General features: G+C 54.1%; 3 protein-coding genes across 3 annotated transcripts; 2 read left to right on the forward strand and 1 right to left on the reverse strand.

Moving 5' to 3' along the window:
• Positions 1-241: 241 nt before the first annotated feature.
• On the forward strand, positions 242-3,364 carry POSPLADRAFT_1067270 (hypothetical protein; the record flags this gene model as incomplete). The annotated part of the gene is made up of 10 exons (XM_024482167.1): positions 242-259; positions 314-466; positions 497-697; positions 747-1,751; positions 1,804-1,970; positions 2,020-2,127; positions 2,177-2,385; positions 2,439-2,720; positions 2,771-3,082; positions 3,141-3,364. 10 exons carry the CDS (start codon positions 242-244, stop codon positions 3,173-3,175), a joined length of 2,490 nt encoding a protein of 829 aa, XP_024336383.1. The 3' UTR covers positions 3,176-3,364.
• A 732-nt stretch (positions 3,365-4,096) lies between these two features.
• Positions 4,097-11,218, forward strand: POSPLADRAFT_1048896 (glycosyltransferase family 2 protein; the record flags this gene model as incomplete). The annotated part of the gene is made up of 13 exons (XM_024479624.1): positions 4,097-4,458; positions 4,982-7,975; positions 8,109-8,434; positions 8,490-8,844; positions 8,899-9,118; positions 9,175-9,297; positions 9,352-9,801; positions 9,850-9,873; positions 9,926-10,015; positions 10,079-10,143; positions 10,197-10,363; positions 10,419-11,061; positions 11,116-11,218. The coding sequence occupies 13 exons, from the start codon at positions 4,097-4,099 to the stop codon at positions 11,216-11,218; spliced, it is 5,922 nt and encodes a 1,973-aa protein (XP_024336384.1).
• Positions 11,219-12,127: 909 nt separating this feature from the next.
• Positions 12,128-12,547, reverse strand: POSPLADRAFT_1097794 (hypothetical protein; the record flags this gene model as incomplete). The annotated part of the gene is made up of 1 exon (XM_024483153.1): positions 12,128-12,547. A coding segment is annotated over one exon (420 nt), but the record flags the coding sequence as incomplete, so codon positions are not given.
• Between the last annotated feature and the right edge of the window lie 1,104 nt (positions 12,548-13,651).

A 13,651-nucleotide genomic window follows, 5' to 3' on the forward strand; every position in this document is an offset into this window, starting at 1 on the left:
AATATAACCAAGTTAAAGCAGGCAGCGACAGAGAGCACATACAGTATACCCACAGCGTAGTTCCACGGCCAGGAAGGAGAAAACAAGCCAGATCATAGCACAAGATAGTTTGTTATCATTACTTTCCCACGCTTGCTCTATTGCTTCCACGTAACAGTATTGCGGTGTAGCAACCCCCGTGCAGCAAGCCCCAAGGTCCTACCGAGAACTCAGAACTTCTGTTAGGGGTCTATAGGCCACCATGCTTTTGGATGTCAACGTGAGTGATCCATACATCGTCCGCGCGGAAGATAGCTAGACCCTGCGGTTACAGAGGAAGCTGTTCAGTCGCTCCGACCGTGTCAAGGGCGTCGACTTCCACCCGACGGAGCCATGGCTGCTCACAGGTCTCTACAACGGTACCGTGAACATCTACAACCACGAGACGGGTGCGATCGTCAAGACATTCGAAGTCTCTGAGGTGCCCGTGCGTTGCGTACGCTTTATTCCACGCAAGAACTGGTTTGTCGCGGGCTCGGATGACTTCCAGCTTCGCATCTTCAATTACAACACTCATGAGAAGGTCGTCGCGTTTGAAGCGCACCCCGACTACATCAGATGTCTGACCGTGCACCCCACCGCAAGCATTGTCCTGACGGGCAGTGACGACATGACGATCAGGGCATGGGACTGGGACAAGCAGTGGCGATGCATACAGGTGAGTAATACGTGGATTTCGCGTCCGTAATAGACTCACACGTCCGCAGACATACGAGGGGCATACACACTACATCATGAACATTGCCGTTAACCCGAAAGACCCCAACACCTTCGCATCGTCATGTCTCGATCGCACCGTCAAGATGTGGTCGCTTGGCTCGTCCACAGCCAACTTCACGCTCGAGGCACATGATAAGGGTGTCAACTATGTTGACTTCTACCCAGGCGCAGACAAGCCGTACCTGGTGACCGCGAGCGACGACCGGTCTGTCAAGATCTGGGACTACATGAGCAAATCTTGCGTGCAGACGCTCGAAAGTCATACGAACAACGTCCTGTTTGTCGTGTTCCACCCGAACCTGCCGCTCATCATCAGCGGTGGCGAGGACGGGACTGTGAAGCTGTGGAACAGCGGGACGTATCGGTTAGAGAACACGCTGAGCTACGCCTTGGAACGCGCGTGGTGTGTCGCGCTTCGCAAGAGCTCGAACGAGGTCGCGGTTGGATACGACGAGGGCGTGGTGGTCGTAAAGCTCGGTCGCGACGAGCCGACATATAGCATGGATCCATCAGGAAAGCTCATCTATACGCGGAACAACGAGGTACTCTCCGCCAACTTGCAGACAGTCCAAGACGAGGTATTCGCGGACGGCAACCGGATATCGCTCTCGATTAAGGAGCTCGGGACGACCGAGATATATGCTACCTCGCTTTACCATTCGCCAAATGGCCGGTTCGTCACGGTTGTGGGTGACGGGGAATACATAGTGTATACGTCCCTCGCATGGCGGAACAAGGCGTTCGGTAGCGGGAATGCCTTCGCGTGGGCAACCGACTCCAACACATACGCAGTGCTCGAGGGTCGAATGAAGGTACGCGTGTTCAAGAACTTCCGGGAACGCGCAGGGGCTGGCATGAAGGGTGCGGGCTCATGGAGCGTTGACGGCCTGCATGGCGGACCCCTGCTTGCCGCGCGGGGTAATGGCTTTGTGGTGTTCTGGGACTGGGAATCGGGCGAGATCGTGCGGAGAATCGAGGCAGATGCCAAGAATGTAGGTGGAGTGTTCGACTGATGAGTGACTTAACTAATTCGCCTGCGCAAAGGTGTTCTGGTCAGGCACGGGCACTCTGGTCGCTATCACAACAGACGATTCGTTCTATGTCCTGCGCTTCGACCGGGATGCGTATCTCGCGAAGCTGGAGGAAGGCGGCGACTTCAGTGACGAGGGAGTTGAAGAGGCCTTCGAGCTCGTCACTGAAGTTTCGGATAGGTATGTGGTGCACGCTCATTCTGTTGTTGTATGTTCATTATTGGTGCAGTGTCCGAACTGCAAAGTGGATCGGAGACTGCTTCATTTATACCACAGCGGCCAACCGACTGAACTACTTTGTCGGCACAGAGTCGTACACCATCACACCATTTGATACGTAGGTCGGGCATACTCACTGGTCAGCTCTCATACTAATTGGCCCATAGCCCGTTATACCTACTCGGGTACATTCCCTCTCACAACCACATCTACCTCGCGGACAAGGACATGAATGTGTACAGCTACACATTATCGCTAAGCCTCGTCGAGTACCAGACTGCCGTCTTGCGGGATGATATGGCCGCAGCCACGGAGATCCTACCCAGTATTCCGAAGGAGCAACGGAACAAAGTTGCTGCTTTCTTGGAAAGCAAAGGTGAGCATCGTATATTCTATGTGCAAGCAAGTTATACTTAGACGATTCTGCAGGGTTCAAGGAGCTTGCCCTTGAAGTCACGACGGACCTGGATCACAAGTTTGACTTGTCATTACAACTGGACGACCTTGATGCGGCCGTGGACATTGCACGGTCGGTGCCTGAGCTCGAGGCAGAGGCCAAGTGGAAGGCGATCGGCGATCGTTCACTAGCGGTGTGGCGATTCGATCTCGCGCGAGAGAGCTTTGAGAAGGCTGGAGATCTCAGTGCACTGATGCTCCTACTGCTGTCCATCGGCGACCGAGACGGCCTCGCAAAATTGGCTGCAACCGCAGGTGAGCGCGCTGCCCAGGAGCGTCAACGTCGCTAACATCTCCAAAAATAGAACAAAAAGGACAAAATAACCTTGCGTTCGCATCCCTCCTGCAGCTCGGCGACCCAAGGCCGTGTGTAGACCTGCTCATCAAGACACATCGTGCATCAGAGGCGGCGGCGTTTGCACGAGCGTACGCCCCAAGCAAAGTGCCCGATGCGGTGCAGGCGTGGCGCACCGAGCTGAAGGCCAAGCCGAAACTCGCCGCGGCTATTGCGCACCCTGTCGACAACCCGGAGTTGTTCGAGGAAGGGTGGGAAGCCGCATTGGCGCGAGAACGCGGCGAGGCGCCGCAGCCTGAGCCTCTTGTAAATGGCACTTCCGGTAAGGCTCTTGCCCTGTCGCCGCGTGTATTGTGGTCTCACGGTCGTGTTATGTATAGAACCTGCCACAGTGGACCCACCAGAAGAGGAGTAGATATCCCAGGCGTGTGCCCTTTACGTGGAGCTCCGCGAAACCGCTATGAAAGTAGCGTGGGATCACGACAAGCAAAATTATCCTGCTATCAGTTGATGGCTGTTCGTTGTTGGGACCTGCTACAGCGACAGAATTATCGTATTTATTCAATCCTGTATCGCAAATAATTGTTTTCCTTGGCATCTGTGAGCAAGGGCGCAGTGTGACACTCGTGTTGAGAGTATAGTGAATGCATGCTAACGTTTGCAGCAAATATTGGTGCCGACACTTTGAATACGCATTTGCGAAGAAAGTTCCACCGCAGCCCGAAGTGATACATGTGTCACTTTGTCGGTGATCTCGAGCAATACAGCCGGTAGTCGCGATATCACCTTTTACGGTAGGACGTCTACTCGATCTGGTAGTACATAAGATTAGATCTCGCGAATACAAGGACACAAAGTCGTTGGGAACCTGGTACAGTTAGTACACACACTCTTATGTCGTCGCATCGATGGAGAATGGGCAACATTATAAGTGCAAGCTTCATCAAGAGCATAAGTTCTGAATTCTGAATAACGTCGACACATGAGTTCAACGTAGCTCAAGTTCATGCCCGCAGCTCGAGGTCGAACAACATTCGATAGACAGTATATACCTGCAACGGCGCGCTATGTAAACTATCCGAATTGCCAGCAGCAGAAGCATACGATTCGAGACTGTTCAATTTGTCAGAGAGAATTGTAACGTGTGTAAGTCACGGCCGAAGGAGGGAAAGCGACCGAGATGTCACGTTGTCACGCGTTCGAGACGTCTCCACGGGGAGTTGCTGCCGTCTGCCTCAAGGACCGCATCACCTTCATTTCTCACCACCAACTTGGCCTGCGTCCTCGACGTGCAGAGCGTCGTCAACGCTCTTCCACCCCCCTCCTTTCGTCGGCCATGGCCACTCAACCATCCCAGGCTGTCGCCTCGGGCGATCTCACTGACATGGTCTCATCCTCGACGTCGGCGACCGTCTATCCGTCCGACGACACGATTCTTTCCGTTCTCCAAGCTCGCTTTCGCTCAGATCTGCCCTACGCAAGAGTAGGCGCGTCTAATTTGGTCGTTATTAATCCGTACAAAACCCTAGCCAACGTCAACGACGCAAGCGCGAAGGAATATGAGGAGCGGTGTTACAAGGACACTAGCCTGCCGTTGCCGGGCGGTCCACCGCCTTTGGCACCACACCCCTTTGAGCTTGCGGCGCGGGTATATCTGCTCATGAGGAGGAGGAACGAATCTCAGGCCGTCATTTTCCGGTGAGTATTGTTTGGGGCATCGGAATCCTAAAATTCGACTTCGGTGTACTATCCACTAGCTGGACACTAGCGTTATGCGTCTGTTGCTTGATTCTGCCTCACATCGACCCGTGGTTCTGTCTTGCCGTATAGCACTCGTACCGTTCGTTGTTCGGTGTTGCTGTTGTAACAAACAACTGCCGGATATAGCTCATTGTGACCAATCCGACCCACAGTTTTGCGGCTCTCTCTTAGGGCTGTGGGTTTTACTGGTATGCGTGCAGCTGCAGGTGTTCCTGGAATGCTACTATCGTGATAACGGCCAGACTGTCCTGTGAGCGAATCCTGTGCTTTGCGTCATCCGATATTTCACCATGTCTTCACTTGGCCGTTGACGACGCCGCACGGTGTGGCAATGAGGCTGCTGCATTCTGCTGGTCTCATACGAGGGTATATAGATTCTACGCGTATCTATCACCTTAAAGACCAGCTGCCCCCACGTCCACTGTGCTATAGCATGTTACATGTGCTAACGAGATTGCAGAGGTATCACCGCGTCTGGAAAATCTTCGACATCTCACCTACTTGTCAATCAAGTACTCCAGCTCTCGGCACATTCGAAGAGAGAGGGCAGGCTTGCAGAGCAAATCAAGGCACTCAGCCCGCTTCTCGACTCGTTCGGCAACGCCAAGACGCTGGTGAATCCGAATGCCTCACGGCACGGCCGCTACCTCGAGCTTCAATTCAATGACCGCGGTCGCATTAGCGCGGCAAAGGTTCTGACGTACGGCCTCGACAAGTCACGTCTCAACCGCCTTGCGTACGAGGAGCGCACGTACCATGTTTTTTACCAGTTCCTCGCAGGTGCGACGCCTGAGGAACGGGATCGTTTCAACTTAGAAGACCCGTCGGACTACGCTTTGCTTGCTTCATCAGGATGCTATCGACTACCCTCCGGTCCGTTCAGTGACGATGCCACGGGGATGGACGACTTGCGAGTTGCGATGAAGACGCTTGGCTTCAAGTCGAAGCATGTATCGGCGATATTCAGCCTTCTCGTTGCCATTCTACTCCTTGGCAACGTGCAGTTCACGGAGCCGGATGGGCGGGATGTCTCAGCGTATGTTGCTAACCCGCTTGTCCTCGAAGAAGTTGCCAGGTTGTTGGGAGTATCGCAGGATGATCTCACCGAGGCGATCACCAACAGGACCAGTTACGTGCGAAAGGAGCTGTATACCGTCATGCTGGACGCTCAGCAGAGTGCCGCGCAGCGGGACTCACTGATGCGCGACCTTTACGTGATCCTGTTCGCCTTTGTTGTCGAGACTGCCAACCACCGTATTGCTCCCGGCCCACAGGATCCCCCGCCCCCTGCGCAGATTGTCCTTCTCGACCAGCCCGGCTTCCAGACGAAGGGTCCTCCGGGCTCGGCGTCCGTGTACTTCGGCGGCCCTGCCCCGCTGCTTTCGCCTCATGGCCAAGCCTGCTTTGACGAGTTCTGCATCAACTTTGCCGATGAAGTGATCCACTCATACATCATCCGCCACACGTTCGAAGACTCTGTCGGTTACAGTAGCCAGCTGACCGGCGATGGTGTCTCCTTGGCGCCCATCACGACTATGGACAACTCGGCATGCATTGAGCTTCTGCGTGGCGCGCAGCTCAGTGAGCGCTCGACCAAGAAACCCGGTGGCATGCTTGGGGTGATGAACAAGGCGTGCTCTTCTTTCAAATCGGGCAAGAGCGGTGAGAAGAAGGATGAGGAAATGTTGCAGGATCTTGTGTCCAAGTTTGGCGTTCATGCCTCATTCATCGCGGGCCCGCCGGAGAGCGCGTCTTCGAGCCTACAGTTCGGCATCAATCACTTCGCAGGACCATGTCAGTACGACGTGCACGACTTTATCGAGAAAGACGCAGACATCCTCGACGCGGCCTTCGTTGGGCTCCTGCGCAACTCGACAGATCCATTCGTTGCAAAGCTCATGTCGGGCCCCAGCATGGCAACAGAGCGACATACGAAGGACGAGAGCATCATCGTCCAGGCGCAGGTTTCTTCGCGCCCTCTCCGACAGCCGACTCCGATTCTCTCCCGCGACGGCGCTTCGCCGACAGAGACCGAGGAACACCCACGTCTTGACCCGACGAAGGCCTACCCGATCACCACGCAGCTGAACCACCAACTTTCTGAGATCACGGCCAGCTTGGACCGCACACGCCTATGGACGGTGTCGTGTATCCGACCAAACGACTCAGGCTCGTCTAACTCGTTTGACAAACGGCGGGTGAAGGCTCAGATCCGCGCGTTGCTCCTCCCCGACCTCGTCGCTCGTCGCAAAACGGACTTCATAGTGGACTACGAGCACACGACCTTCTGTGATCGGTTCGTGCCCCGGATCCAAGGCTCAGAGTCAGAGCGGATACGGCAGTGTGCACGCGCGAACGGCTGGGAGGATGGCATCGACTACGTCGTCGGTCATCGGTCAATCTGGCTCACATACTCGGCTTGGAAGATGGTGGAGGACGTTATCCGGTCGTCGGAGAAGGAGCAGCGGAAGGGGTCCCAAGAAGGTGCTGAGGATGGCGAGAGTGTTCTGCCTGATGATGCGACAGAGTACACACACCCGGAAGGCCCATTCGCGACCCCTGCAACGTACTACAACAACGGTAGCGACGACAATCTGCTATCGCGCACCGGAACCGGCGGGACACAATACCAGCAGTCTGGTGGGAATGGCGGATACGCTCAAGTCGGTCTGTCAACTCCGAACCTAGACGGTACACCAGCGATAAGCGAGCCTGAGGGTGAGGGCTGGGGCTCGGAGTGGGACAAGGCGGGCCAGGGCTACAACCCCCCCACGCTCGAGCACTCGAAGGAAGCCAGCGCAATGATTGTGCGAGAGGCGCCAAACGCAGTCGAGGAAGTCCCGACTAGTCGTGTCCGGCGATGGTGGCTCGTTATTGTATGGATGACCACGTTCTGGGCGCCTGACTTCCTCCTGACGAAGGTCGGGCGGATGAAGCGTCCGGACGTCCGGCTGGCATGGCGAGAGAAGGTGACCATTTTCTGGTTGATCATGGTCTTCAACGGTATCGTCATCTTCTACATCATTGTCTTCGGCCGCCTGCTCTGCCCGGATTACGACAAGGCTTGGAATCCTACTGAGGTCTCGGAACACACAGGCACGAACGACTACTATGTTGCTGTCCAGGGACAGGTATATGACGTGTCCAAATTCATCAATGGACAACACAGCGATATTCAGAGCGAGCCGAGTAACAGCCAAGACGCGCTTGAACAGTTGGCCGGCCTGGATCTGACATACTACTTCCCCCCGCCCTTGACGTTGGCTTGCCCGGGCCTCGTGAACAACGACCAGGTCTATCTCACTGCACCTACAAATTGGACGGAGGCTGTGCCGACCGCAATGCATATTTCAGGCGTGAGACAATCACAGAAGTCAAGCGCGCTCTATCAAAACAACTGGTACACTAATGTCTTCCAACCGAAGATGAAGCAGTACCATATCGGTGCATTTGTGTATTCGAAAGGATACGTGTCTAGCTGGGCTGCAACAAATGCTGACACCGGCGCGACGGATCCAACGGACGACCAGCGGTAAGTAGTTTTATGCCGCAGCGTTTGTATTTGTGTTCTGATAGCACCTCTGCAGGCTCTGGGCGATTTGGGACAACGGCGTCTACGACTTGTCTGCTTACTTCCACACGCTCTACATCAACGATGATCAGCCCTCTTACGAGTTCCTCGACGGTGATCTCACTTCGTTGTTCGAACAGCAACCAGGCCAGGACATCACCAGTTCGATTGAAGGCGTGCTAGCCAATATGAACGCTACGTACCGTAATGACAATGTCAACTGCATCAAAAATTTGTTCTACTTTGGTGAGCTGGACTTCCGCCAGACGCCTCGTTGCCAAGTGCAAAACATCATGCTGTTGGTCTTCTCGGCAATCATTATGGCCTCCATTGGTCTGAAGTGTGCGTTATTTCCAATGTTGTCTATAGACCTCGCGTCTAATCCCTTTGCCCACAGTCTTGGCCGCGCTGCAGTTGGCACCCACAGGAACACCAGAGATGCTCGACAAGTTCGTCATCTGCCAGGTGCCTTGTTATACGGAAGGCGAGGAATCACTTCGGCGTACGCTCGACTCGCTAGCTGCATTGAACTACGATGATAAGCGAAAGCTCATCTTCGTCATCTGTGACGGCAACATCATTGGGACTGGTAACGACCGCACAACCCCTCGCATTGTCCTGGATATCCTTGGTGTCGATCCTAAGCTTGACCCAGAGCCCCTCCTGTTCAAGTCGATTGGTGAGGGCTCCAAGGCGCTGAATTACGGCAAGGTGTATTCCGGTCTGTATGAGTTTGAGGGCCATGTCGTACCGTAAGTCTAGCCGCGGCTCTCTTTTATCGCAAACTTATGTAACATTCGTTATAGATATATCGTCGTCGTGAAGGTTGGCAAGCCTACGGAGCGCACGAAGCCCGGTAACCGCGGAAAGCGTGATAGTCAAATCCTCATGATGCAGTACCTCAATCGAGTTCACTTCGACGCGCCAATGTCTCCGATGGAACTAGAAGTTTACCACCAGATGCGCAATGTCATCGGAATTGACCCTGCCTTCTATGAGTACATCTTTACGGTCGATGCCGATACAGTCAGTCGTTCAGGTTTCGTTGTTTCTGAGGTCTCAACTGAATTGGTGACTTGCAGGCTGTGACTCCCGAATCGCTAAACAGGCTAGTCGCCGCCGTTGCAGATGATTCAAGTATTATCGGTATTTGTGGAGAAACACGACTCGACAATGAGGATGGTTCGTGGTGGACAATGATTCAGGTTCGTTGTGTGCGATGTGCTTTCCGTGATACGGCTAATAAGATTGACACCTAGGTCTACGAGTACTACATCTCTCACCATATGGCTAAGGCATTCGAGTCCCTTTTCGGCTCAGTGTCTTGTTTACCTGGTTGTTTTTCGATGTACCGAATCCGGACAGCGGACAAAGGTCGCCCCATTATCATCTCCAACCGTATCATTGAAGAGTACTCGGAACCTAACGTCGACACACTGCATAAGAAGAACCTGCTCTCCCTCGGTGAAGACCGTTTCTTGACGACGTTGCTCATGAAACACTTCCCAACGTTCCGGACGAAGTTCACTTCCGCTGCGATTGCGCGCACGATTGCACCCGAGTCTTGGCGCGTGCTGTTCTCTCAGCGTCGGCGGTGGATCAACTCAACTGTGCACAACCTTTGCGAGCTCGTCTTCCTTCCCGAGATGATCGGTTTCTGCTGCTTCTCAATGCGCTTTTTCGTCTTCATTGATCTTCTGGGTACTTTGGTATGTCTTCCGCCTGTTTTCACAGCTCCAATGCTAACTATTCTGTAGATCCTACCCGCAACAGTGGTCTACGTACGTCTTCATGTTGACCTTGTAGCACATATAATTCTAACCTCATCTTCAGCTGTTCTACTTGATTATTGTTGTCGCCACCGGCAAAGCTGCCTTCCCGTTGATTTCTATCGTCATGATTGCTGCCGTGTACGGTCTACAGGTTAGTGGTTCCGTGCCGACAAGTACGCCAGTCCTCGATCTGACATACTGACATACTTCGCAGGCAATCATTTTCCTACTGAAGCGGGAGTTCATGTTGATCGGTTGGATGGTGGTATACCTTCTCTCGTACGTCTCACATTTCTTGTTCTAGTTGCTGTCTAACCCCTGCTCTCACATAGATACCCGGTGTACAGTTTCTTCCTGCCCTTGTACTCGTTCTGGTGCATGGATGACTTCAGTTGGGGTAATACTCGTCTGGTCATCGGTGAAGGCAACAACAAGAAGGTCATCATGAACGACGATGAGAAATTTGACGACTCCATGATCCCGCTCAAGAAGTTCAGCGGTATGTTGTCTACGTTGATGTTGTGAACCATCTGTATCCTGACTGGTTCTTGCAGAATACGAAGCAGAGGCTTGGGAGACGGGCTCACGTCACTCGGACGAAACTGGGTACAGCAGTAAGCCTCACTCGCAAGTTCGTGGTCTCCCTTCGAGGTCGCAATCTCCGCGTACATTCCATGAAGGCTCGCAAGCGGGAGACTACTACAGAGACACCAATCCGCTGGGCCACAAGAGCTCAGGCTCAAATCTTCGCGGGCGGGCGTCACAGGCTAACCTGTCGCAGTACGGCGCACAGCCAATGATGTCGCAGTACAGTCTGCCACAGCTGCCGTTCATGCCAATGGGAGGCGGACCAGGGTCGGTAGCCGGGTCGGACTATGGCCACATGTCGATGGTGGCTCCAATGCCGTACCAGCAGACTGCCAGCATGTATGGCATGATGCCGAATGCACCACGCAACACCATCATGACGAATATGAACATGTTCGGCGGCGAGGGTGACGCGAGTGGGTCGCAGTCTGGCTTTGCGCCGCCAGGCGGCATTGCCGCCATGCAGCGGCCAATGTCGACGTTCTCTCTTGCGACATCAGTGAATCCGTTCGCCGGGCCAAGCATGAATCCCGACCCTTCCGATGACGACCTCATCAATGCTCTGCGAAACTACCTCAGTACACAAGACCTCATGACGGTTACGAAGAAGTGAGTACTGATCGTCGTTGTAAGCGACGTCGTGGCTGACCAGCATACTTATAGAACGGCGCGCGAGGCCATCCAAGCCCGGTTCCCCAAGGCGGACCTCTCGAGTAGGAAGCAGTTCCTGAACGACGCGATCGATAAGATTCTTTCCCAGTCATAGGCTCTTTCGTGGATTCTTCGTTTACATTGTTTCGTCATCGGTCGTTACTGGGTTGTGGACTGACTTTTCGGACATGAACATTAGTGGACTTCTAGCCGCGTAGTATCTGCCTCACATCACGATCTTACTGCATGCATGGACATTACCATTTGAACTACATCACAATTCATTATAGCAATGTAATCATCTTCCGCATACTGGACTTCCTGCTGCTCGATATTCAATATCCAATGGCGGTGGCTAACCATTTCGATTTTTGCTCGAAATGAGGATCGCGGAATCTGTGATCGATGACTGCGCAGCCCATATATCACGTGGATGATCTGATCAAAGCAGCGCAAGACGAGCGCTTACCATCCAGAAAGTTGCGTCCGTCCTCGCCAGGTCCTTGCGAACGACTTTCTCACCTTCGTTATCGTCGCAATGCCAGTCCCAGCCGCTGCTGTATACGTTATAGGTGCTGTCAGCGTGATTGCTGCAGTGGTAGCTTTCAAAGAGGTAAGAACGACTATTAAAAGTCGGGAAGTTGGCTGATCAGATCCTCACCAGTTTGTATACGAGCCCCACATCGCCCCCAGGATCGAGGTCTGGGCAGAATCCTTTGTTGAGAATCGCCGGCAGAGGCGTCAACGAAACGCACCGGTAGCACCTCACGTATACAGCGATCTCGCTGAAGGCAACGAGAATTTGGCGAGACGATCTGTTCACGGTTCCGGACGCACCACCGCGACAGCTAGGCCAGGCGATATATCTGTCGAGCTTGATCAGCTACCATCGAGACAAACTGGTACGGGTAGCCGCGGATCGCAATCTGGACTAAGGCAGCGTAAGACTGCGGGCGTAATGGAAGAGGTAAAGTGCATTGCTGGTCTGTGATAGACATTGGCTAAAATGTCGAGTATTCTGCCAGTCCAACGTGTTCATTCCCTTCAGCCCAATATCTCCGACGCATGTGCTCTTCGACTCGTCTTTACCCACCTCTCCGGTTTCGCCTCCGCAATCCTCGAGGACTATGAGTCCCACGCTTGCTGCGGACCCGCCTGTAGTCGCTCGACCGCCGTCGTCTGCGAGGAGCCCACTCGCGGAACGACAGCGCAGCCCCCAGGTGCCTTCGCCGGCGGCTATGTCTCCCCGGTCGCCTACACCTATGTCTGTCAGTTCCGCCGCATCCTCCCGCTCCGTCACTCTCAACGGCGCGGACTCACGCGCGTCTCCGAACATGTCTTCGCGAGCGTCCACGCCCGACGTCCCGGCGATGTACAACACGGCACTCATGGGCTCAATCGAGCGCCTTTCCGAGCGACAGGCCGCCGCCAGCAGCGTGGCGCCTGTGCAGCGTGTGCAGTCGCCGTTCTCCGACATCGAGTCGGTCGTGCATAGCCCAAGCTTCTCCGAGGCGGATACCGACTTCGAGATGCCCTCGGACGCCGAGTTCGACGTGCTGTCGCCACGCTCAGGGATGTTCAGCCCGGGTAGCGGCGCGCACGATGAGCTCGCGTTCGACGTTATGTCGGACCCCGGCAGCGAGGCGAGCTGGGCCAGTGTCGGGCGTCGATCTCCCGGTCCTCGGTTCTAGTCCTAGTTATTGTATGCGCACCTTGAGTCACTTTCCAGGCCTCTTGGCACGCTGTACATACAGTCCATGTTTTTTTCTCCTCGGTCTTGCTCTCTGTGCTATTTAGTTCTCGTTGTCATTCGTCACATCGCGTACTTGTAGAATTGTCGACATACTGCGTTGTTGTACACGATCCCGCAGGCATGTTTGTAGTGTATTCACGACTGTATATTTGCATCTTGAACGGAATTTGTATGCCAATGCCTAATGGTCTGCGAGAGTTGAACGCGCTATATACTCGTTCGTCTTCCCGGATTGGCCAATGGTGGTAAGCATACAGTGCCTTTCTGACATACTATTGTGATGGCTGACGGCTGTGCTGTCCGTTCACGCAGTGCTGCAGATGTCTGCACACGACTTGCACTGCCAGAGTGTCGGAGCAGCTTAAGATGACAGCAACTACCGAGTGAGTCGGGAAACTAAGGTCCTGACTACGCAGAGAATCTCGGTGTCGGCCATCACTAACACGATCTCTGTCAACACGTCTCTTCCCCGGAGTTCCCGATAAGCAACCAGGCACGGTCGTGCTGGTGTTGTCAATGTCACTTCTGCCTCAGTCGGTATGAGCAGGCCTGTCTCATCTCTGTCTAGGCTCGTCATAGGTTTTCAGTTGACGTTGTTTACCACCAGATTATGTCAAATGCACTGCCACGATCACTGACCGTCTCCCGTATCTTTGTTGATTCTCTCGGGAAGGGGTGACAGTCGATGCATTCCTGGACGCTCCCGCACATTTATAGGTGAGGCAGGGAATTCAAATAGCACAGAAGCGATTCTGAACGACAACCTGAACAGAGGCTGTGCCTCGCGGAAGATCT

The sequence above is a fragment of the Postia placenta genome (assembly GCF_002117355.1).
Source record: "Postia placenta MAD-698-R-SB12 unplaced genomic scaffold POSPLAscaffold_12, whole genome shotgun sequence".
Classification (NCBI taxonomy): domain Eukaryota; kingdom Fungi; phylum Basidiomycota; class Agaricomycetes; order Polyporales; family Adustoporiaceae; genus Rhodonia; species Rhodonia placenta.